The sequence below is a fragment of the Dromaius novaehollandiae genome, chromosome 2 (assembly GCF_036370855.1).
Source record: "Dromaius novaehollandiae isolate bDroNov1 chromosome 2, bDroNov1.hap1, whole genome shotgun sequence".
Classification (NCBI taxonomy): Eukaryota; Metazoa; Chordata; class Aves; order Casuariiformes; family Dromaiidae; genus Dromaius; species Dromaius novaehollandiae.
The window spans coordinates 38455807-38481831 of record NC_088099.1 but is presented as its reverse complement, the minus strand read 5'-3'; the positions used below and the strand labels follow the sequence as shown (position 1 = coordinate 38481831).

Genomic DNA, 26025 nt, shown 5'->3' with positions numbered 1-26025 from the left:
CCAGCGGGAAAAGGATGGGGCGGCGGCCCCGCGCGGAGGTGGCTGACCCATGGCGCAGGTAGGGGCGGCGGCCCCGCGCGGAGGTGGCTGACCCATGGCGCAGGTAGGGGCGGCGGCCGCGGGCTGCGAGCCGGCGGGGGGCGCGGGGATAGCGAGCCCGCCCTGCCGCCCCGGGGCGGAGTTCGATCCCGGCTACAGGTGTGGGAGCGTAAAGAAGCAGGAGGCGACAGAGCAGCACACTCGTGCAGCTGTGACAGACCCCCAGAAGTGGAGGGAGAGACCTCCGGAGCGAAGCACCTGCTCGGGTGCAGGGTGAGCTGTGCGCTTTCCTTCCGCTCATGGCCTCCTGTGCCCCGAGGGTGTCGCTGCCAGCAGGGAGTGAAGGCAAATGAAATGGCTGTTCAAATTTAAAAAAAAAAAAAAACTATTCAGATCATTTGTGCTTTGAAAAAAATCATCTAACAGTTTGGTTACCGAGCAGTTGGTTACAGTTTCTAAAGCACCGGAGCAGAGTGAATGCTGCAGAGCTGCCCTTGCTCTGAAGGCACATGCATGGCCTTACCACTGCACTGCTGAAGTCAGGATTGCAAGGCAAGAGCTTTCACTCCTAAATTGCCTTAGTTTTCTTCGTGTGGGCGTATAGGCAGCTCAAGAATGTACCACAGCTGCAGAAATGTGGCTTCTCCACTATGCATCACAATTAGTAACATGTGCCACAGCTCACCTGTTGGAAGGGCATATGTATTTCACAGTCTAATAATGGCGCTTGTCAGTGCCGTCTCAGCCCTGCCACTGTGAGTCTTGGGATTCCTACTACACCTAGGCTAAACTCCAGCCTCATTTCACCTGCCAGTATTGCCAGTGTGGCATCTTGAACAATATAGTCAAAGCAGGCAATAAATTCCTGGCAGGGATGCCCAATTCCCCTATTTCAGTTACTGGACTTCTGTCTACTTAAAACTAGCGAGACCCTAATCTTGCAAGAGTTATGCCTGCCTGTAACTTAAAGGATATTAGCTGAACCATCCAGCTGCATGGGACCGCTTTCCTGAGTCAAGTCTCCAGTGTGCATAGAGTTTATTTCTGAATAATTTAGGATCTGATGTGGTATGCAGATATCAAACTGAATAATAATTTCAAGAGGATGGTTTTCTGACTTAAAGAGGTATTCAGTACCTTTTGAAATCTAAAGTTGAACTACTCATATTTTTCAAATTTGTTTTTGAATCATAATGAATAGCTGGTTCTTAATAAGAATGAAAGGACCAGCATCTACAAATGCTTATTAAATTTATTTCGCATGCTAGATTCTCTCTCTCTCTCTCTCTTTCTCTCTCTCTCTCTCTCTCCCTCTCTCTCCCCCCCCCTCCCTTCCCCCCCCCCCCCCCCCCGCCTTAATATTTGAATTTCCCCATGTGTTAGCTTGGCTCTTTTTGAAAAGTAGTTGCAGAGGTAGTTTCTACACCCTAACTGTAAGGGATCGCTAGTTTCTGTGGAGAGAATATGACTCATTTCTTTGCTACATATAGGTCTGGTCCTCTCTCTTAAACATGTCTTCTATAAGTGAAAGAATGATTTGAGCAAAGTGAGGCAGTGTTGTTGTTCTTGTCCTAGAACATAAATGGACTTCTAAGTGAAGAGCACTGTGTTTCTTCCACCAAACTTCTTTTGGCATCCATGATTGGTGCAAAAAATTAAATACAGGTGGAAAAGTTGGTCTTACTTTTAAAAATAACCTCCATAGGTTTGAGTAAGTCTGCTTGTACTGTAAAACTGTTACTGCAACAATATAGTCCATTTCAAGCTATTTTAATTGATTTATAATTTTCCTTTTGCCTTTTTTAAAAACACTCAAAAGCTATTTTTAGCTTTCCTTTTTCCATGATAGATCTGGAGTGGACTTTGGAATCCCTGTAAACAGATTGAAGTAATTGTTTTCTTTTGTTTGATATTGTGCGATTGTGTAAAGTTCTGAAAAGATAGCAGCCGGGTTAATCCGCTCCTGGATTAATTTTATTCATCAGGCTCCAGTCCTTACTGAGAGTGCTGCTGGCAGCACAATACAAGCTGTAGAGTCCCATCCTTAGAGAACTGGTATTTATGGCTCCGGAAGACAACTGCATATGGAAGAGAATGTGAGTTCAATGGCTGAAGCATGCTGTTTGGGCATGCAAAAGGCTATGGGATAGCTTGACCTATTTTTCTGTTCTACACTAAGAAAAGATGTAGCACAGTATTATGAAAGTCTGCTCAATTAGTCTCTGACAATAAGGAAAGCAAACAGGCATTTTTCTACATTTATCTTGCTGCCCAGCAAACTGACCTCAGCCCTAACCTTTGTATTCTCTATGTTGTAATCAATGTATTTCATTCAGTGAATTTCTGTAATAAAGCATGAGTTTTATAGTAAAATGCAAACTCCGCAATATTTTGTTGTCTTAATAATCAAAATAACAAAATACTGTTTCTCCTGAAATACAGCTTTGAACAAAGAAAATAATCATACTCTCTGAGTCTTTGGTACCTGTTGCTCTTATGTGGATGTATATAACACGGCCAAGGATGAAGTGTGTTAGTACGAAAGCAGAGATTACATTTTTAAAAGTTTTTGTTTTAAATTCTCCTATACTTAATTCACTGTCCTGTGTTACCTACTGCAGGTCACAGTGGATGGTTGTTAGAAGATTTGCCCATATGCTTAAGTTACTAGTTTAATGCCTCTGTGTTGTTCTGATCTGGGGTTGTCTTCAAAATCAAGGCTTGTAGGTGTGGTTTTCATGGATATTTAAGACTGGAACTAAGGTCTGCAAGGGAAGCATGAGTTACACCTTTAGAGAAAAAAATGATAAACTTTTGCTATGAATAGCCATGAAAACATGCATCAATTTATTGCAAGAAAATGGAATTAAAACTTCTAGTAAAAAAGGCTGATTCAGGTCCTGCCATTTGCAGAATACCCCAAGGCAATATTTTAGGCACTAATTAGCATGTTCACCTTAATAAAACGTAAGAGTGAACCTTACATTCTCCTTGGGATGATCATTTCTGATGGTACTCTTTTTTTCTGATAACAGTATTTGTGCATCAGCTAGTCGTCTTCTTCATAGTTTGCTGAAAAATAAATTGCAATCTTGTTTTTTAAGAAAATTTATAATGGGAGCACTGCTTACTCCTTACATGCTGACAGTGTATTCAGCACCTGTTTGAATGCTGACAGCTGCTACCAAAAATATGAGTGCCTACCTTTTCTGTCTCTTACTGGCCTACTCAAACAAGTATGGTTAGGCACGTCTGCACTTTTTTTTCCCCAGCGTGCTTGTAAATTATCATCGGATTGCTCAAGGAATGAATTTTAAGGAGAAAACTGAATTCAGACACTATGTGAGTATGTATTTTTTAAAGCTTCAAGCATAGAAAAGGTAACAAGACATAGAGGGGGAAAAAAAGACGTGCAGCTGACACTGGATGCAACATGCAGCTGACACTGGGTGCAGGTGTGATACCAATAGGGAAAAAAAGAGAAGCCATCCCATAGTCATGTAACCAGGAATGCAGTCTGTGCCAGACTGGGCCAGTGGAAGGCTCTGTTTTCCTTAGGCTTCTCACAGTAAATCTGCTTCAACAACGCTTCTTGTAAAAGCTGTTGTGTTGAGCCACAACTCCACATGAAAAATGTGTGAGACCTGTTTTCCAAAGCACCTTGAAAACTGTTTGTATGGAAATTGAAGGCCTTGGTGCAGGAAGTTGTGGTATCATTCCTGTGTATATGGTGATAGTATTCACAAATACATAGGAAGTCTCAAGAGGTTTGTAATACAAGGAAGAAGTTCACTGTCTTAGCCTAAGATCTTGCAGACTTGAGAGTTGTCCCACTTGCTTCAGTGGTTTTCTCTCTCTCTGTGTCAAGATAAATGTTTATGTGCATATGTATGTGTGTATATGTATATGCAGATATTTGAAAGAAGGGAGTAAACATTGGAAGAGATCCTTTTCTTTCAGAAGAGTAGTTTAGATAACCAGAAATGGAATTCATGGCTCTTCATCAGCTGTTTTATTTGTGGCCTGCATCCCACAGTGAAACAATTTTTGCCTTACAAATCCCATGAACCCACAAACCCTGGTGCTGCCTGTGGCAGCGGAAGAGCCAGTGCCTGAAGGAGGGCAGGAGTTATTGCACTGTGGTGTCGCGCTGAATGTAGGACGCGCTCCAGCTTGGGGTGAGACAGAGAAGAAATCTCTGTTGCCACCCAAACTGAATATGTTTGTTATATGCGGATGTGTTATATTCTCTAGGACTGAGGGTTTGAAGCCCTTCCCAAGTACTAAGTTCCTGTGCATGGTTAAAGAATACCTGCTGATTAATAACTAATGGCATAACATTGCTGTTGTTTAGGACTTTATGAAAGTTAAGGAAGAAAATGCAAAATGGGTAATTTTTATTGTCTCTGTGTTTATGTTTGGGGAGGGCATTTTGGGGAAGGACACTTGGTAAGTGTCGTGAGTTTGGTGAAGGTGAGTAAAGGCAAGTTAGCTTTTTGTCGGAAGGCTTTTCTCCAATATGTTTGAGAGGAGTCACACCGAAGCTGTGTGCTTAACACATGATTCTGTAATGATTTTTTTGTTTCTTCTGAGCTCTTTGGGCACTAGGACATAGAAATATTGCTGTGGAGGGACATCTCTGAATAGATTAACGGGACTGGTCCCTACTCCCAGTGTGGCCCTTACAGAGTGTTTGTTGTTATGATGAGCTAGACAGCTCGAGAAAGTTATGAGCTGGTTACTTGAGAAAGTACATTAGCCTGGGGAGGCTCAAGAGGAAGACATCTGAAAAATGGAACTGAGTTGTAAACAAGCTTTTATCAGAAAGGGTGGTCCCTGGATATTTTTATGTTTATTCAGTATATGATTTAGTAACTAAGTCATGTTAATGAGGCTATACTACCAGTCTAGTCTGGGTAAAGGGAGAGAAAGAGAGAGAGACGGTCTCTTACCAAACCCAAAGTTGGGTGGTCATTATGCTGTCCTGCCAGTTAGGAGTTGACCATGACAGAAGGCATCTTGGGACAGCAGAGGCATAAAAAAAGATCTTTTTTTTTCTTTTTTCTTTTTTCACTGTGCTCAGTCTGAAAGAGTGACTGAATAAATTTAATAGCCTTCATTGCATTTATTACCAGACATGTTGCATTCTTTATGCTGAAATTAATTTCCCATGCAAAAGGCCAGCACGGGATCAAATGCTTAGAGTGTAAAACTATCTATCTTATGTTTTAGAGACAGTTTACAAGGTTAATTTTGAAAAGGATATCAAGTCGTCCTCAAGTCAGCTGTATGGAAACTGAAGTCTTAATTCAAGTTAGTAAAGATATTATTTGTATCTTCAGCTTATAACTGTCTCTGCCTCAGTTTTGGGAGTGGGTTGGTGTTTATGTTGTGTATATGTTGAACACGTACAGTCCACAGAGTATGTGTGTTTTATAGTAGCTAACATAGCTCAACCATGCTATATGAAGCCCTAGTGCTTTTTTTTTTCTGAAATGCATTTGGCCAGGGAGATGCTAATAACTCGCTGAAACAAGTAGGAGTGTCTTTAGCAGTGTGCATTTGCTTGCAGCCCAAGCAATATTGTTAGGATTTAGATTAGATGTGTCACAGACATTTGATAGGTACCACATTTGAAGTCACAGTTATGTACTGTTTGATTTAAATAATTGCATTGCATAGGTAGAATTGGTTTAGTGAGTTTTTTTAAGCATAGCCATATATAAAATTAGTCTGTAAAACTAAGCTACTACTAAACTAAAGTAGTTAGTTCAGAATGTTTAACAGCTCATTATGATTATAAACAAACAAAATACATTTTACTTTTTAGCTGAGATTACATAGATATCAATTCGTAAGATTAATTATAGATTGCATATGAAAAGTACACAGGTGAAAGCAACATCACTAACCATAGAGCCGTATGGAGACAGTTACACAATATTATATTTTAATAATTAATAATATTTAATTTTACAAAGTTGTAAAGTGAAATTACTGGTTATATTACTAGAAGCTGTATTTCTTTTGCCTAACTTGTATTGACATGGAACAATTGTCTGGAAATGTAACCTCTTTACTCAATGTAGAAGAGCTCACAAGGACAGCCTGTGCTGCAACTTGTCAGCTAGTTGCAGAGAATGCCAGTTCTACAGAAAAGTGCAGTTACCAAAGGAAAAGGGACACAAGTTCACCAAAATGCCTCTTCAAGATTAATGACAGTAATGGAGCAATTCTGTTTAAAGTTTGACACATAAAATAAAGAAAATGTAGGGGAATTAGAAAGCAGCATGTGAACAAAATACATGAATAACCAGCAAGAAATATTATGTCCTTTTGCAAATAATGACAGTCATATACCTTTGCTGTGACACTGCAGATATTTGTACAGATACCTCAAAGTCTCTATGGTGAAACAGAATTTTGCATGGGCCAGTATGCTTTGCCCCCCTGTGTTGTCAGTACACTGAGACAAATTACCTCGTGAGCTCTGTTCTTCTGCAGTGAGATGTTTCTGTTACTTTAGAGAAAGGTGCTCGCATATTTCTGCACGGTTGTAGCCCTGAACAGTGTGGCTGTAGCCCTGTTTGCAGAGTTGCTGAAAAGGCAACACATGCTTGCTTATACTTTCTCCTGCTTCTAGAGAGCTATCTTCTTGTTCATCTGATACATTGTAGAGCGATTGACCTATTCATATTTTGATATCTTTACGGTACTGCTTCTTCCTCATAGTTTTATGAACAGCAAATAATGCATGGGTGGGGGAAGCAAGGGGAGAGAATGTGTTTGATATTTGGTGCACCTGATTTATGCTGAAATCAATGCTCCAGTGTACTTAGTGGAAACTCAAGGTTTTACTTTTAAAGTAGTAAGCTCTGGAAACTTGCCAAAGCAGTGCAGTATTCTTCCAATTAAGTATATGCCAAGACACCCACAAAATAATACTTTCTCTCACCTCTGCATTAGTTTTTGGACCATCTTAAGTAGCAGATTTGACATAAATTGATATTTTTTGTATTTTGAAGACTGATAAACTGAAGCTGATAGTTGACCTGCCATAAGGTGTATATCAGGAAGAAGGCAAATGCAGTTAAAACCAAGTCCTCAGAGATACAAGGTTGATGGATAATTCACTAAATGGAACAACCTCAGACTGTGTTCTCTAGCCCAATCAAAACTAAGTGGCTGAAGCAATATTAGAATTTGAGATATTTGTATTTTTGTATTTTGTTTTTGTGTTTTTAGTGTAAATCTCCAACCTTATGTTTGTGCAGAAATCCTTCCAAATATAAATTGAAGGTTGTCTTTGGGTACCACTGTAGTTCACTGTTTGTAAACAGTCTGCTGTGAGAGGTGTGAACTTCCACACTCTCCAAGGGCAGAAGTGGAAAAGCTACTGAAATAAACGTATTTGGCAGTGATATTAAGTCCTCTGCAAAGACAAAGGAGAGAATCAGTCTCAGTCTTGTACTCAACTAGGTATGTTTAAAGAAATGCCTTCTTCAAAAACGTGCCATGGCTTTTTCCAGGTGAAACATCCCTCCTACTTTCAGTAGCAGCCCATCAATCAATCCCAAGAGGTGCAGAGGCATGGAAAGAAATGTTCAGTTGTAAGCAGTATTAGCCAGCTATTTTTCATCACTGGGAAAGAGCAATGAGCTGGGGGCAAGTAGAACATTGGAGGGTAAATCATCATAAGCCAGGGGATTTTTGTTAAAAGCCAAAACTGAGGAAAAAAAGGGCAAAAGGTTCCTGTTGTGTCATGATTTCCATATATAGTGTGTCACTGGAATGATCATGTATTTTGAAATGGATTCTGTAAAATCTTATATGCACTGTTGTTTCTGTACCAGCACTGTTGTTTCTGTACCACCGCTGTTGTGGACAGCTGGTCACAGGGCCATGCTCCTTCAGCAGCTGCCCTGTCAGTGGTGAAAACAAGACGTTTAAAAGGATAGATGAATTATTTTAGTAGTAAAAAGTGTGAGCAGGCAAGAGTGTATTTTAATTTTCCTGTTGGAGGAAGAAACAATGGCAGTAAGACTACTCTTCAAAGCTACGTGGTGCAGCATTATTAAAGTTATTTACCAAATGGCGTTCTTCCAGCGAGCAGTCTTGATTGCAGATGCGAGACCCTATGCACCCCTGCCCTGCCAGGGCCTCCATTCCCAGCATTCCCAGCTCCAAAGTGGAGCACGGTGCAGAGATCAGAGAGAGACTGACCTCTGTGCTGCTCTTAAACCAAAGGGTCCTTAGGGCAAAATGACGTTTGGTCCTGTTGTTCAGTTGCTGTTTTCAGACTAGAAACTAAGGGCACCCAGAGACAGTATGTGGCTCAGCAGAGAAATCAAACCCATTCTTTCCCTTAAAAGATGAATAAAAGGCAATAGAGACTCCTGATAAATCCTAAAAATAGTGGGTCAGAAGTATCCTCTTTCTCCTTAGTGGTGCAGAGCTCCATATATTGATAGGAGAAGACCTGAAAATTCATTTTTCTTTGACTTTTTGGGTAAACTGAAGTCATGACAGTCTGGCACATCAGAAATTTAGTTTTTCTTCTGATGATACTGTGAAGGACTGTCCCCATTCAGAAGGCTGATGTCTGCAGACAGATTTCCACCGAAAGCAAGTTGGATTCTGAGGGTTTTTAATGATCTGCAGTGCACATTTTGGGCTCTTTACAAAATTTCTGCAAGCTGTTCCCTTATACTGGAATAGATTTGTACCCCTTGTACTTTTAATAGTTGTCATCATGGTTGTCATCCATATACTTTCAAGTTGGTATCAGTATACTTTCTGTATTCCAAATCTGTCTTTTGAGACATCAGATTGCAGCTACTAACTTTCTGATTGTTCCTGCATTTGCCTCTGTTAAAGAATAGTGAACTGAAACTGTCTAGAGGCAGCCGCTTAGCACAACTTATATAAAACTTGCTTAGCATGAGTAGCTAAATTTGCTGAAGCCTTAGGCTGCACTTAGATAAAATAATGAACTTTTACTTAGTCCAGTAAGAAAAGGGCCTCAGAGCTGGTTCAAGCTAGGAAGATAAGGAAGTTACAAGCAGTCTGCATTCCTGCGTCTCACACTCCGAAAGGGAGGGTGTCAAGGCTTTGAAATAAGACCAGTGCAGGGCATTAGGACCTTGAGGGACAAAGCCTTAGCTCACTGCTGGGGCAGTGTTAATTGTTATGATTTAGAATCACCTCCTCCTCAGGACCTTGAGACACAACAGTAAGACCCCACAAAAACAGAGGTACAACCATCAGCAGAGACTGCAAAAAACAAAAATAAGGAGAAAAACAGCTTACCTCAGAATGACGATGAGACCCAATGAGGAGCAGGAGACCCCAGACCAAAAAATTACTATTGGTCTAACTACCCGTGAGGGGTGGGAAATGTAAGTTGAAAAAACTATAATTGCCCAGGATTTGTTTATGTTAGGGTCCCTCTTCGGAGGCACCCAGCTCGAGCTGTAATTACTGCATGCGTGTCATTAATATTTAATTATTTAATTTGTTTTGATTTGGCTCTGAAATTTTTCTGCGGGAACCTAGGGTCAAGCCCTGTTATGGTGGCCGACAAGCCTAATTTCCATAACAGCCTCTTAATCAGTTGGTAGAGTGATGGATTTACTGTGTTATTCAGGAACCGAATACTCTGCCATATCATCAGCACCTTTCCAGGCTACTCAGCCGAAGAGGAGCTGCTTAACGTCTTTAATAGCTGTTGTCCTTGACTTCTGATCTGTTTGTGATGATGATGAGTTTTATTAATTAAGATGATAATGAATGATAATCACGGGACAAGTATTAGGTTGGTTCTTTATAAAATTGAAGAGTTAAACCTGATCTTGCAAATAAGTAGCTGTAGGATTAACTTCTTGCACAAAAGTAGCTCCGTTGAACTAATTTAAGTTTCGCAAGCACTTGGTGTCATGTACTTGGTAACTTGTATACTAAATTCCCTTTCCCGCTATTTTACTACATAGGGGAACATGGGCTTTTTGAGTTTGTTTGCATTTAGAAAAGTAAACCATCTTCTGATTTGGCAATAACAGACAAGTTCTCTGATTTCCAACTACAGCTGACAAAGCAGACATAATATATTGAAGTATCATTTTTAATAGCTAGAGATTGTATTAGGCATTGTTGAAGGAAAGGATCTCTTAGAGTGATAGATGAATGCCTCAGATATCTGTTTGTTGTTAGAAATGACCTTTTATAAAATTCCCTTATTATAAAATTAAAGTTCCTTACAATTCTTGAAAAGAATGTATGGAAAAACTGATATCTAAAAATGAAAATAAAACTAGTATTAGTTTATTTTCAAATGACATTAATTTTCCTCTGAAATACTATTTTTAACTTTCTTATATTTGATTTTTTTATGTTTTGTATAATGAAATAATTAAAAATTTTGTACACATTTTGATGACAATTACGACTGGAGAATTTATATTGTGTATGCTTCAAGTAAAGCCTATAAAGTATTTTTTTGAGTTTTTTAGAACAAGAACACTTTAACTTGTTACATTTGCTGTTGTTGAGAGCTTGTCTTTATTGCTACTGTCATAGTATTTCGATTGTGTATATATGGAACCAGTCCAGTGTAGCTGCTTGGTTTTCTGGCTGTCACTCCCCAAGAGTTTCACATTTTAATAACTCAGCATTGTCCTGTAAAAGCTGGAATATCACAGTTTTTTAGCTATACATACACAACTGCTTAACCGTGATCCCTTCTCACCCCAACATTTTGTATATGTCTGCAGATATGACTACACAGAAAAGATAACTTGAAAAATGAACCTGAGAACAGTAAATCAGAGAGCAATTGTATTGCTGGAGACAAACAAAACAGGTCATTTGGGTAAATGGGTGGTGGGCTAGGGCTACATGGAGGTCATGGGGAAACAGAGCTGCTATTACAATAAATGTAATGTGGTTGATTTCCTGTCAAAAAAGAAAAAGGATTTTGCTAACTGGTCATGTTTATAATTGCCTATTTTAAAAATACATTGCTTAGTATGGATCTGGCTTGAATGTGTTGCTGTAGAAACTTCCGTGAAATCAGAACATCACATGCCTGTTTTAGAATAATTGTTTCCAGTGTTTATGAATGTGTAGTTTTACTACAGCTAGGTTCAGTGCCCGGGTACCAAAAGAGGAGCAGGTGTCTGCAATTCAAAACCACCTTCACTCTCATGCTGTTCTTATTATGTTATGAAGTCTATATACAGTCCGTTCATTTACATGAATTAATTAGTGTATGTTTTGTTTGAAATACTCTAGCTGTGAAAAAGGTGTATTTTAAAGATTAATTTTGACCATGTTGTTTAATAGAACTGGGGTTTTTTATATCTTCAGGATGCTGACTCGAAACCATGTCAGATAGCTTTGAATGACTGTTGTCCACATCAAGGAAATTATCAGTCAGAATTGCAAGAGGAGGCAGAAGAAGAGGACATAAATCAAAGGATGAAAAAAGTGGAAAAAGGGAAAGCCAAAGAGAAAGTGCCAGTAAATATAGATCCTATCACTGAGGTAACAGTAGTAACTGCTGAGTGAGTAATTTTAAAAGGAATACTTGGTTTCCTCTTTTCATTTGGGAGTGTCCTTTGCAAGGACAGGAAAGGAACAGTGACTTAAGATGGTCCTCTGTAAGACATGCCCTTATTTACCTTCTCGAAAATTGACCCATCCCCCCCAATATAATTCATGTAGTTCAAATGTTCTAAACTTTACAGAAATTACTGATTTTTCAATTAGTTTTTGTTTTCTCCATCTTGAAGGTGTTGTGTTTGTGGGTGAGGGGGTTTTTTGGCATATGAATACTTGAGACAAGAACACTAAATTCTACCTCCAAATGTAGGATTATATTTGTGGAGATTTGCTTGCCCAGATCTGAGCATATATACTATAACTTGAAGGCAGAAAAAAAAGATGTTAAACCAAAACAGGTGCACTTTGGATTTTGTTCTCTTGAAATCTACAGTAAAAGAGCATTCCGCTTACTCTTGCTTATGAGAACTGAGAACATCAGATCCATTTTTTTGCTGGAAGAAATCTCACTTCTATTTTGCCACTGCCTTGGCAGCTTGGCTTTTAAAGACTATTTGCTTTTTTCATAAGGATGGACGGGTACAGACTCAAAGAGGAGGAAAGCTCCGTTCCGCATTTGTAGGGCAAAGTATGGTGCTACAGGCACAGTTACTCTGCTTACTCTTACGACATACCATCTCCCATCAGGATGAAGACTTGATGGCAGGGTCTGCAGCAGTGCTTCACAGAGCTGTGCACTGCTTCCTCCCAGACTTTGACTTTTACCTCCATTTGTGTAAAATAACTGCTTTACAAAGTGCTTTTGTTTCCTCTGTCACAGAGCAACTGAAACTGTGTAGATTCCCTCTTCTCAGAGGACTATTTACAACTGCTGTCACTGCAGACAGAAAATGTGCTAGAGGTAAATGTGAAAACATCTATTGCCAAAAGACTGGAATATAGTCAGTTGTTATTGCATGATGACTTACTCAGTTTCAATTAATTAAAAAAAACAAGGAATATATCAGGAAATCAGTGCAGTTGAACTTACTTGCAGAATTTAAAGAAGCTAGTCTCTACCTTTTACCAAAGTTGTCATTGGCCGTACTTGTAAAATTTTCCTCAGTAACTTGCTTGGGATTTGAAAACTACAAAGTCAAGTCTTTCCTGTGACGTAGTGTTGAAAGTTGGATGGAGATGCTGAACAACTTCATTAATCCAACTAAAAATTTTCTGAAACCTAATGTCGGCTGGTATTTATAAAGCAGCTCTTTGTGTGTTTCTGTAGAGCAACACCCATGTATTAAACACTAGCAGTTATGAAGCAGTTGCAGCCAAAGATTAGAGTCATCATAAATATTGGGTTAAGTGCTTGGAGGGTAGCTACCTTCAAGAATTACAGACCCATGTTGGTTGCAAATCAGGTCAGTCAGCATTAGCAGCTAACCCATTTTGATTGTTTCGTTTATCTTCTGGACTTCTGATAATACTGTTTACTTCTTGGGTGCCCATCTTCACAAAAACCAGTTATCTTAATTGGAGTCTCCCTCTTCTCTCACAGCTCATAGCTGCAATCATTAAACCATGAAGCTGCTGCCTACATTCCTTTTTTGCAGTACTCCAAGGGCATCTTACATAAGCTTCCCATTGTAGGAGTCTTACAGGTTCATTACTGTTTTTCATGCAACTTGCTTATCTTTGGAACACCTGGTGTTGGGAAACCAGGTTGCATAGTGGCTCCTAGCCCATAAATCAGCCTCTTCCCTGCTCAGCTTTGGTAACACATTCCACACTAACAAGGTCCAGAAGTTCATTAGGATTTTAGTTTTTCTCAATTCTTTTCATAATTTCAAAGAAATTTGGCTGTAGCTTTCATGTAGGTATAACAATACATGGTTGCATTTTTTTTATTTAAGACTATCTATGCAGTGCAATCTTGCAACAATTTATCTGTTAAAAATGGGATGCTTGTTCTTTTCCAGCTAAGTATCAATTCTTTATAGTGTGGGGCTTTTTAATAATTAAATGTTAAATGTTTCTTCTCAAGGGCTTAATTGGCAATACCAGCTCTGTCTCACAGTCTACAGGTGTTCTAGCACAGGGAATTCACTAAGAGAAATATGGCAAGATTTTCTTCTGTTACCTGAGCTCCCAGTAAGCATAATGAACTTGAAGCATTCTCTTCTTTATAGTACATCATTTCTTCCCTGTGGAAGGTGCTTTTTACATTGCTTGTTCAATGAATTGCAGTCAGAAAAGTCCATTTCCAAACCCCAATACGTATGCTTAGTTGTGGAGAAATCATAACATACACTTCCTATATTTGATGTATTTATGTACTTAAGTTTTCTACATTAGTGTACTTTATGACTACTCCACTTGTCAGCAAGTGCCCCCGTGTAACCTGTTGCAGTGGCTCGGTACTTCTGACCGGGGGGACCTTAATTTTAGTACAGCAACCTGTTGGAATTCAGGCTGAGGGGTTGTACAACAGCTTTATTTTGTAAACAAAACTGAAGCGTGATTTAAAGTTAAAAAACATTCCCAGAGGATGTGAACAACACAGATTATTTTGAATATTTCCTCCAAACTGGTAAGTAAAGGAGGTGAATTGAAAACTGAATACAAGAGACGTTGGTCAAGTAGTTGATCCAAATGTGGCAGCTAGCCATCCTGAAAGCTATTATAACCTGTGAAAAAGAAAGCAGTGAGGCTGCATGATTTGTGCCACAAATGCAAGTTCCTCTCTTCCTTCCACTTTTCTTACACCACTGTTCTCACTGGTTAAGTCCTATAGGTGACCTATTTATCATGTTTACAGGGTTAATTCTCTAACGGTTTATCTCCTTGAACCAGCTTGTGCTCAGATCAGAGGAGCATTAACACTACATACTGGCCCTTCTTAGACCAGATTAGATGCAACACTTAGGCTGTAGTTTAATGTGTACACTACCTCTCACCACTCATTAGTCACTCCTATCCACACCATCCTTCCCGAGTCCTCTTCCTCCCCGCTCTTCAGCCACTTCTTTCTTCTGCACCTTTGCTTCTTCCTCTTGCTGAAGGCTAGCACAGGATTTGCTCTGTACAAATGGGAAGTAGTTCGGAGGGGTGGTGTTCAGGATAGCTAGAAGAAGAGTTTAAACATTTACAATTTTGATTTTAATGAATTCAGATAGTGGGGAATTCTAAAATAAACTGATTACGACTGTGTAGGTGAAGGATGTAGAGGCATTAATTTTATAAGAGATCCCATTTTTTCCCCATCATCTTTTAGGGGAGTTTACTGGAAGATGCATGGGTTGCTACTTCTAGTAGAGGCTGAAATTCATCATCCTCACACTACAATGTAAATTTGACCCAGGCAGTTAGCTGCTGTTTCAGTGCTCATGACACCATGCTAGAAAACTCAGACTACCCCACTCAATCAGATTCAGAAATAAGATATTCAGAAAGACAAGAGTCTTTGCAGTCAAGCTCTAATATCATAAATCCAGAATCACTACTTCATGGGAAATATTTGACAGGGCTGCTTTCAGTAGCTGACATTAGAAACCTAACACCCCTTAATCTTCTAAACTTGAGAATATATTTGATGAAATTCATCTCATATCTTTGGCTTTGGAGGAAGGATTCAATCCTATAGAAGTTTCCCAGCTCTTTGAGGAGCCTGACTCAGATTCTGGACTGTCTTTAAATTCAAGCCATAGTGCCACCTCTTCTGATTTGTTGTATTATTCAGTCTGCAGTCAAGGTGTTGTCAGATACAGTAGTGATGCTAAATCTGTTTCCCCATATGGCTTAGGAAGTGTTGGTGCTTATTGCCAAAAACATACTAAATATGGCCATGTGGCATATCAAGGCAATTCAGAGTGCTCTAGAGGAGCAACACTAAAACAGTTGCTTCATAACCACACTTACAATCAGCTGCCAAGTCAGTGTGTCCATTTCAGAGCCTCACCAGTGGATGCAGATGGAGAAATCGCAGGATAGGTGTCGTAATTCTACTGACCAGAACCTTAGCAGTGACAAATGCCAGGCAAAAGCTCTGAAAATTCCATTTTCTGTTGATGAAATTGTGAGTATGCAAGCTGACTCCTTCAACAGCATGTTAGCAAAAAAAAAAAATCTGCAAATACTCAGATATCACTGTGCAATATAAGACAGAGGGGAAGGAACAAAATTGCTGCCCAGAATTGTCGCAAACATCAGCTGGATGTGATTCTTGGAAGATGATGTGTGTCAAACACAAAAGGAGAGCCTTAAGAAGGAGCACTCGCAGGGTAACAGATCAATTAGCCTAATAAAGCAAAAGTTAAATGACTCATGTTATGACATTTTTCAGTAGATAAAGGGATGACCAGAGTAGACTTGTTAACATAAGTCAATATGCCGTTCATTGCAGTAGTGATGGCAGCGTTTTCTTAATACCTAGACACCTGGTCAAATCAGAACATAAGCAAGATAACCAGAAAGAACAGAAACAAAAATAAGATACGGCAAGATCAGTTAAGATTTTATTTTTCTCAAAGAATGATGAATATACTGGTGTGAAGACCTCTAGGTCAGTTCTTACAGCAGTGCAAACAGAAAACACTAATTGAACTTGAACAGGAAAACTACATGCTTAAGGGTTTGGCAGATACAGCAAATTGTCATCTGTTAGAAACTTTAGCAGCTGAGACTTCTGAATGAGGTGATCCATTTAGTTTTAATTAGAATTAAAGAAAGTTTCTTTAAGAAGCCAGGCCATCAGTGTAAACATAGTTGCAAATACCACATTTTTAGGCCTGCGAAGACAAAATAGGCAAAGTTGTTCTAATGGAGACTAGGAACTTCCTGGGGATAGGTATGGGGGAAGAGAACTTTGGGGGGAGGGGAGGGGAAGCAAGCTTTAGATCAAAGTTACAGATGGAATAGAAGTTTTTTAATCCTAAGTACCTGATTCTTGACATACAAAGTGACCTTAGATTTTATCATTATTATTAAGCACTGCAAGAAAAATTGTAGCTTAAGTTCATCTTTGGTTTAAATTAATTGTGGATTTATGTATTTCTCTAAGATATACTGTGTTTCTTGTACTTGTTCAGAACTGTTCTGCTTTTCCAGCTTTCCCCTGGAAAAGAAAGGTCCTGGAGGCTATTGCATTTTCCTCATCTTTCACAGTCACAGGTCCAAGCAAATCCAATGTACTAATTAATTTTATAACTAGTGTGGTCGCTCCAAATACATTCTGAAAAATTTCTATCTAATTCAATATTGTCTTACCACAGTCCTCTGCAGCCATACCATTCTCAAGTGTCTTGTATGAAAGTCTGAAATGTTGAATGAGTTTCTATTTTGTTCCCTAGTCCCCAATACATTTACTTGTGTGACTTCCTTTTTTCCCTCCTTCCCTTTTTTTTTCCCCAGTTGGATAGATAATTAGGTATTTCCCCAAAGGGAAATACTTAGACTTATAGCTTTTTTTAAGCTGGTATTTTGTAAGCACCTTCAATTTTGTGGATTAAAAAAAGTTTCTTGGTAAGTTTTTCCCAAAATCTTTTAAGTAAATTAAGTTGTACTAAATTATTTATCTGTACTTGTGATAAAAAGGTCTCACTCCTCCTGACAGTGGCTTTGAATGAAGAGATTTACTAGTTTTTGGTTTTGATGTGAATTTATTTGTGCTATAGAAAAAGACACTTGACTTACATACTTATTCATAATGATTCATCCTTTTGTATTGTATATTCTGAAAAAGGACTGCAAAAAAGATGGCCTAAAAGAGAAATAGGCATGTAATGATGAGAAAGGAACATTAAGGAAGAGGCATGCAAGTTCATAAGGCATTAAAATCCTTACTAGTATTAACAGCTATATAGCAGAAACACTTTTTCTATCTTTTATGAACAAATCCTCTAAAACTCTTTAAAAATGTACCAACTCTATGACCAGGTATGTTTAAAAAAAAGCATTTGCACCAAACACATGGAAACTTCAGTTCATACACACAAAAATTTAATGCTGAATGATGTCTTTTTTAAAAAATAAACTATGCCCCTATCATGTAAATCATGTTGAATTTGCTTGCATTTGTGTTTACAGTAAAGGAGATACAAAGCTATCAATTCCTATTTTGTAAAAATGAAGCACTGCTTCATAATGCAAAATACACTAACTGTTGAAACTGGTCATTTTGAACTATTTGCTCTGCATTTTACATTAAAAGATTTTTTTTTAATGTATGTGTGTTTCTCCTTACATCAAGCAATTTCACCACATCCTAGACCTGCCAGGGAATGTTGATAGGGGAAGCTTTCTTTAGGGAGACCCTTAAAATTCTTCTTGTTAGTTAAGCAGCACTGTGAAGCACCATCCTCTTAAATACGTAGTATTTACAAGGGGTTTCTTTCATCACCAGTTCGTTAACTTAAACCAAAGCGTGGAACAGATACATACAATGAATCGTAAACTTTATTTTTTACATGTGTAAGTCAGCACGTGACACATCCTTGAATTAAACAAAATTCATTTAAAAATCTTAGCACATAGCCTTTGCAGGAATAGGGTCGTTAGGTCTACTTCATATCCTGTGTGCAGATTCTGATGGCTATTAGATTAGGCCCATAATTGATAAAACCAGAAACCCAAGTATTTCTCATACATGGAAATCTAGTAAAGAAAAATCTTGGTAGCTATTTAGGACAGTGGTAATTCTGACATCTCAAAATTTTAGGGCCTCATAAAACAAGCTCTGCTCTCCCCTGAGGGAAGGAAGGAAGGGGCGGGGGGGAAAGGCCAATGCCCCAGGTGCCCAGTTCTTAGGGAGCAAAGGTGGTGCGTCTCTGACAATTCTTGTAGAGCCAGCTAATAAGAAAATAAAGCATACCTTGCATTGGGTGAAGATTACCTGGTTAAATTTTCTTACATGATGAAAGTAAGGGAGCACAGTGGAACTCTTTCAAAAAGCAATTATTATTGAAAGCAGCATTTTAGAGATAGTCCATATGAAAGCAAGACATCACAGCTTTAACTCAATCCAATTCCATTTCAATTATCTGTAATTCTGTAGATGGGAAAGTAGGGCGATGGCCAGCTATTTCCATTTTTTTCTTGTTCAACAACTGTTTCTTCCTCCAAGAATTTTATGTATTAATTTCCATTTCTGATAACGAGCAACGTTACTCCTGCAAAAATATTTCAGGTAAATTAATGAACGTTGAGAGGGCTGTGAGTTTAACGAAGTTCACCATGTAGTTCTGCTGACCATTAACTGGGAACGCACTACACAGTTTTCCTCAAACTTTCAGGTACACAGAAAAGAAAAAGAAGACTGTAGGCAGAATTCAGAACTATTTCCTGTTTAATTCAATTTTAGCAGATTGCTGTTAGTTTTGCCTAAAAGCTAGTTGATACTTCTGTGAAGTACCTTCCCTTGCTGTGAATAGCCTTTAAAAAAAAAACCAACAAAAAAACACTATTGCCTAGTCTTGGCCGTCTCACTACATTTTCACATCCTTCAATTAACTGTGAAAGTTAGCGTAGGCATGTAAGAAAACAGCAGGTTTATTTATAGCAAGCTTCTTCCCAAGACAAATGCTTATTGTACACTTTACTACAAGGGCCTTCGACTATAATTTTCAGCTTATGCACAAAGAGGAGACTCTGTAGAGCAAGAGATACTCAGAAAAATCAGCATTGTTAAAGGAAACCTGTAACTGAAATAATTGTCAAAAGACAGAAAACCCCTGCAAAATCTATTTTGGATTTCTGTTACATCTTAACTTCCAAGGCACCAAAAACATAATGCACAAACCAAGAACTACACTGCATAACTACAGAAAGCTAAACATGGTATCACACTTCTGTAGCCAGGGAGATGTCCAGTGAATAAGTTGCTACGACTGCATTCTACCTTAAAACAAACACGTCAAAGAAATCTCTCAAGGAGGAACAGCCATAAATTCTGTTTAGACTGTTACATTGCTAGCAATCTGCAGAGCTGAGGATTGCAGATTTACTGATACAGTAACAATAATGGAAATACTAGGGGAGAGTTCTTATTAAAACATGGTAAAACTATGCAACAGTATTTGAGTGGCACACTCCTTTTTTGTGAAGTAAATAATTAAAAATAATCTCACTATAAGGTGAGGCTAAAAAGGTCAGATCATCAAACTGAACTAAGCACAGAGAAAAAATTGGAGGGGGGGATGTGGAAATCACAAAACAGATCACTTTCCCCATTATTGCTAATGGAAACAGGAATAGGCACTACAGAACAGCTGTAGAAGTGCTAGTTTTCTTAGATCCATACCTTTTATTGAGAAGTATCCACCAGGAACAAACACATATAGCACTTTATTAGAATGGAATACCCTAGGCACTGTTTATGAAATGTAAGGCTGAATATTATATACAGGAATACTATAAATAAACCTTCACAGAGACACAACATGCTGCTTTAACACAATACACAACTTTCAATGAGGACCACTAATACTACTGAGTTTAAGTGCAGTGTTAGCTTAACATTTTGGTTTTATTCAAGACACCTTTTTACAGAAGCTAAATTTTACAAACAACTAAGGCTGTTCCTGCACGAGAGCTTACAATCTAGTTTTTGATGGGGAAAACAGCAATAACAAACTTCAAGGAGGAAACAAAAAAGCAACTTTGTCAAGATCAGTTTGTCAAGAGTATTGACAACCCAGCATTTGTCCCTAAAATGCACACAAGTACATCCATCTCACAGAAATCAGAAAGAAGGTTCTATCAAGAACCATGGGGAAAGAATAGGCAGGCAGAGGCCTGTAAGTGAGGCTACAGGACACTCAACAGCTTTGCGTTCTAATAAAAAACTGTTTATTAGAGAAAGTATCAAAATGACACAATTGATGACATATTTTATTACTGTAGTGTACCTGGTAAAAGCATTTCAATTCAGCAATACCTACTACATAGCTAACAATCCATCAAACTCATCGGCCATAGATTTTCATACAATGCCTAAAAACTGAGGGTGAGCAAGCCGGGGAGTGAGAACCGAGGTGGAACAGATTTTCTAGAAGCTTGCCCACAAAGTTACTTTGTTCATACAATGCAACAGTGTGGGAGGTCAAAGAAGCTATTTTGTAACCTTCATGGTCCCCAAAGTTGACCTATGATGACCATAGCAACCTGTCCAACAAGTCACACAACCATTTAAAATTAAGCATTGGTTACTTTCACTGTTGATAAATAAACCAGCTCTTGCTTTTATGAACTCCAGTTCTGAGAACACTGAAATTTCTGCTGCAATGCACATCAACACTACTACCTGCAAACCAAGGCTACAACTGTTAGAGGCCAGTAGGTGACTCCTGGCAAAAGGGATCAACACTGCCCAGAAAACCCCTTCCACTGTTATGTTCCTATGCGTTTCTAACATATCACTGTAAACACGGGAAGAGAAGGCTGGTATCGCTCTAAAAAGAAAAGAAAAAAAACCCCAGCACTGTGACAGAATTTCACTTGCATTGTGCATTCTGCTTCAAAAACCATCCAACCAGAACACTGAAGCTATAGAATATGTACTGTTGCAGTACGTCCTCAGCAAACCATCCCCTTTCTCATGTGCGGTCAAGTTGCTAAAACATTAACTAAGACAATTTCTTCAAAGCTCAGATCTGCATTTTTTTAGTAGTATGACTGCATCCCCAGAATATGTACATCCATCATAAAGCTGAAATTACACAAGTAATCTCCCTTCCCAATTATAAAAAATGTTCAGTCTCCACTGGTTTTACAATTGCATGCATTTTACTTACTTTTCAACACTTTAGAAATAATAAAGAGGGTGAATAAATTCCACTCATCAGAAATGATACAGAACAAAAAGACTGCATGGCCTGAAAAGCAGTATTATTTTCTCTTCAAGAACACTTTATAAATAAAAGTCCACCATACTTGTCATACGCTGTAGTTTTACTTCAATTTGCTCCCCTGTTTACCAACAAGTAATGCCGTCATTCACCTTCTTCCCCTAAATTTGCAGCATGAAGTGTTTGGTGGGGCAAGCTGGCTTAATATTGACAACCAGATCCTTGGTTTTCTTAGCATACTGAAGGACTGCCTAGTGAATTAACATAAACTGCAATACATCTTTATTACTACTTTTCATGCTTCTGAATGTAATAACACATCAGCTGTAACAGTCGCTGCTTAGCTGGGGTGGGGGGAACGTTTTTAAGCATCATGGCTAATACACTGACTAGCAATGCTACAGTATTCAAAATAAAGGTAAGTCTACAGAGTGACGTAACACCAACTTTTCAGAAATAAAAAAGTATAGGTTAAAGACTGAGAAACAATAACCAACCACACACTGTAGGTTTTTATTCAAAACTGCTAGTTTTCACTATTAGTTTGACGCAGAACGACGACATCTCACTGAATTTACCACTAAACACCGATTGTCACTTGCTTAGGTTCTAAGAATATACTGAGAAAGAAAAGTCATAGAAGTGCAACTGTGAGACAACTGGAAACTTACTCAAATACTCCAAGCTTTCAAGAATTAAAACATCCAGTAACTTAGTTTTTACATGCCGCTATCCCTTATAAACTCTCTTCCTCCATCCGCAGTAGATTGATGTTAAAGTGCCCTCATTATGGAGACCGTAACACACCTAATTCAAATAAACTTGGAACCTTATTGTAAAACTATTTAAGAGTGTGTAAAAATCTCAGAAAAAAAAAAGAGTGTTTTCCCTTTGAAGTGTGATTTCACTTGAATTATGTGATGTGAATGCAGACTTGGCAACTGTAAAGGAAAACTTCCATTAACTAAACCGAATTCCAGGAAAGAAGGCAAGTTCCTATGGAACTGGTAAATTAATTCTCTTGGAAAGAGTGAAGTAAAGATTTTGTATGTCTTCATTTTCTACTCCATTGCAGCCCAGTTGTTACCTATGCAATTCAACTTAGAAACGTGCAAGAAAATCACATGATATCCTTACATGATGTTTTTGAATTATAGGAAGATGGTCAAAGACATTATTTTTCTATCAAAGCTAAGCATAGAAATTCAGAGCTTAGAATAAACTGTGTATGTAGGTAACAGGTTAAAACACCACAAAGACTGAACACGCCTTTCTCCCAAATACATTCCCAGCTGAAGCTTTCCCAAGCTTACATGTGTTTTTTCAGAAGATGCAGCTATTAGTAATAGTTCTGGTAGAGCAGGAACTTCATGCTGCATTCCATCTTTCCCTCTTAGTTCTAAAAGATCTTTATTGGTGAGAAGGATAAAGCTATTGTCCTAACACATTTTGATCAACTGTCTGGAGTGGTTAGTTTCATTAACAGGAAAGGAGGTATTTTTAAAATGATGATATAAAACACAGCCAAAAGCTGTTTTAAAGCAGTTGTGTCCAACAGCAAAATCAGCATTTTAATCTGTAGCACTGTTTCTCCTGAAAGAGAACAGATGCCTATGTTTATCAGAGATATAAGCTCTGTGAATACACTTATCAAGTTAACTGGATTTTAAATCCACCTCAAAAATGGAATGTTTCATATCATGAAAGTGTCTAAAAGCTGCACATCAACATTATTTTAATGTTAGACACAGACTAAGTTTTATTAAGCATTACACTAGAACTACTTTGGTATAAAAATACTTTATTTTAAAGCTATGAAAGTTATAAAAATATGTAGTTATACCTTCTACTCACAGAGTGTCTGCTATTTTAACATTAGTGATTTGTTTCACCTAACCAATCTGAATTTTATTCGAAAGTTTTACAAGACAATTATTACTATCATTTAAAAAAAAAACAGCATTACAGGGAGCTGTACTAATTGAGATGTTTTATCAGTATTCATTTAACCTCTAGGTTTTTAATGAAGCCAGCAAAAACAACTATTTTCTGATGAAACAGAATTTCGTATTTCTTGAAGCGTTTCTGTGGTTGACCACTTCTTCATTAGTTACCTGCAGCATGGCACCTTCCTGCCAAAGAAAAAAAAAGTGTATCTGAAGATGTTTATCACATATGTCTAAACCAAATTACCAATAGGGGAACTTCAGCCATTAAAAAAAAAAAAAAAAAAAAAGTATAAGCAGTTCACTGGTGTGTCTAACACAAATGGAACAGGACTTTCATTAACTGAGTCCATGTTCTTTAGCGTGTAGCCTTTCAAAGGCAACAGAACTTTGAAATTGGGGTGTTTTGGGTGAGTTTTGTCAATTTTTAATAAAAAAAACCAAATCTAGTGTATTTTGCCATCCTTACTCTGAGTAACTCATTACTTGGTGAATTTTCATTAATTTGAGGAATACACATTCAATGCAATACGAGTAAGGCTGACTAAATTTGGCACTAAGGTTTATTAGCTGCAAGAACTATAAAAAATGGTGGAAACCTCATCATTCTAGCCGAATTCCAATTTAGGTAATTACATTATACACTTATAAAAATACCACCTGCTGTTTCATTTGAAGTTTTCACCTTCCCTCCTAAAGAACTGCTTATGCAGTTGTTAAAGAATAGCCGACACATTCCTTCACAGAGGCAGATGTATTCAGTGGTGCAATTTTTTCCTTATATGAAAAAGGTCTAAAGTTACTTGGGAACCTTCAGGATGAAATGTGTTATATAGAATAGGTTACTGTAGACAAGACACATAACAACATCGCTCATTTTCAACAGCACAGAACTACCTTCATTGCATTACCTTGCAACCACCATAATGCATAGACTCCCAAGAAAAAATAAAATGTTGCAGGATGCAAAAATAAAGTTGTATGATTTAATTAACTTGTGACCTACCATTTTAACTACCAACACCAGGGATGGAACCCTTGCAAAGCTTTACTAATGGACACTTGCAGGTCTCATTTGTTCAACTGTAGCAGTGTACAGTGGCAGCAGTCTATGCTTGTCCAGGGTTCATATCATAGCTAGATTCCAGTAGGAAAAAAATATGTTAAGTAGCTGAAATTAATAAGAATTTGTTTGTAAAAAAATTTAATAATACAAGAAAACAGGATTCACAAAGTTCTCTTCAGTTGGTAATTGTTAACTCAATTCATTGCTATGTTAAACTACATACAATAATCACTATACTGAAAGAATACGGTCATATAGTATAGTATTAGTTTCTTGTTTTTGGAACATTAAGAAAGGAAAAGTAAATAAGATCTTACCTAAAGAAGTTTAACTGAAGCTTAGAACTATTTTGCTCTACACCCCTCAGCCTTCGTTGGCATCCTTATAAAACTACCGTAGTTAAAGCTTTGCAGAAATACAGCGCAGCTTTTTAAGACTGGCTGAACTTAGTGACGTTTTCAAGAGTCTCTTGTACTAGACCTGTGTCCCTGGAAGAGTACCTCGCTGGGGATATTTCCTTTCCTTGCCATTGAAGAAGCAGCATCTAAAAGATCTAAAAAGGTGTTTCTCCTTGCAGAGATATCCCTTAAGTTATCTATATATTTTAAACCTGATCATTTACAGACAACATACTTTTTTCTGACCAGCATTTAATTTTACATGTACAACAACAGCTTTATATTATTTGTGGGACCTTATACTACCCACTCCTTGCCTTATTTTACAGTATTAAAAAAAAATCTATAATTACACAATATTTCCTTTAGAATTATTTTATTAAATCATAAATGTACAACAGCTTCTTAACTCTACACACGCACTTAAATTTTTAAAAGGAAAACGTTATGTCTTATTACACCATGATCCTGGCTAATAGCTTTTCAAAACTTTGAGAAAAATCTTAAAAAAGGTTTCACATGTCACCTGAAACTTACAAATTTAACATTATCAAAGGAATGCTTCTACACTTACAAAGACCACTAGAAAGAAACAACAATTAAAAAGCTAAGAAACTGTCTCAAAGGCATTTTTACAATCCTTCCTCCACAGTAAGGTAATGTTATTAAATAATCCAAATCCATTCACAAAATGGCTCTCTGCATCTGCTCTGGTGTCTTCTGCCATATCACTGCATATTTATGCATGACTGAGATAAGTGTTTCCTTAACATTGTTATTTCGATAACCTGAAGCTGTTCTGTTACCTCTGGGCTCTCATCCTCTCCTATTTATACAGTGAAGCCTGTTTCAACAGAAGTAAAGAGTAAAAAAATAGGTTATGAAATTATTCATCTAACCATTTTTTAAAGGAAAGATAACATGATCCTAAAAAGCTTTTAACTCCTGCAGCTACTCTCAAGAATCACTGCAATTTTAGGACTTATAAACATACTTACCCATGGCAGGCTTGCAGAAGCTCAGTAACGGCTCCTCCCTCCATATCCACCACTTCCTCCACTGCCTCCTGGACCATAGTTTCCTGCAATTGCAGAACAGCAAGAAACTGAGTAGTTGTATCAATTTTTTTTTTAATCCAGGAATGCATTTGATTGCTACGTGAAAAATAACATCCAATTACTTCCAAAGATAAC

General features: G+C 38.0%; 2 protein-coding genes across 9 annotated transcripts in view; one reads left to right on the top strand and one right to left on the bottom strand.

Moving 5' to 3' along the window:
• Positions 1 to 94: 94 nt before the first annotated feature.
• NFE2L3 (NFE2 like bZIP transcription factor 3) lies at positions 95 to 16082 on the top strand. Its single transcript, XM_064505459.1, is given in 10 exon segments — positions 95 to 312; positions 3312 to 3381; positions 11404 to 11523; positions 12419 to 12505; positions 14855 to 15151; positions 15154 to 15515; positions 15517 to 15694; positions 15697 to 15800; positions 15802 to 15916; positions 15918 to 16082. Coding segments are annotated over 10 exon segments (1704 nt in total). The 3' UTR covers positions 16071 to 16082.
• Positions 16083 to 18015: 1933 nt separating this feature from the next.
• The window catches only part of HNRNPA2B1 (heterogeneous nuclear ribonucleoprotein A2/B1), a 19468-nt gene continuing 11458 nt past the window's right edge, over positions 18016 to 26025 (bottom strand). For 4 of the 8 annotated variants that reach the window (XM_064506276.1, XM_064506278.1, XM_064506279.1 and 1 more), the window contains exons 10-11: positions 25831 to 25913; positions 25192 to 25676 (exon numbers count right to left, since the gene is read on the bottom strand). In XM_064506276.1, the coding sequence (XP_064362346.1) occupies positions 25852 to 25913 (62 nt within the window). In that variant the 3' untranslated portion in view covers positions 25192 to 25676; positions 25831 to 25851. Of the gene's footprint in view, positions 18747 to 23203; positions 24506 to 25191; positions 25677 to 25830; positions 25914 to 26025 lie in introns of those variants that run through there. The other 4 variants (XR_003259716.2, XM_064506277.1, XM_026103767.2 and 1 more) reach the window with 4 other exon arrangements.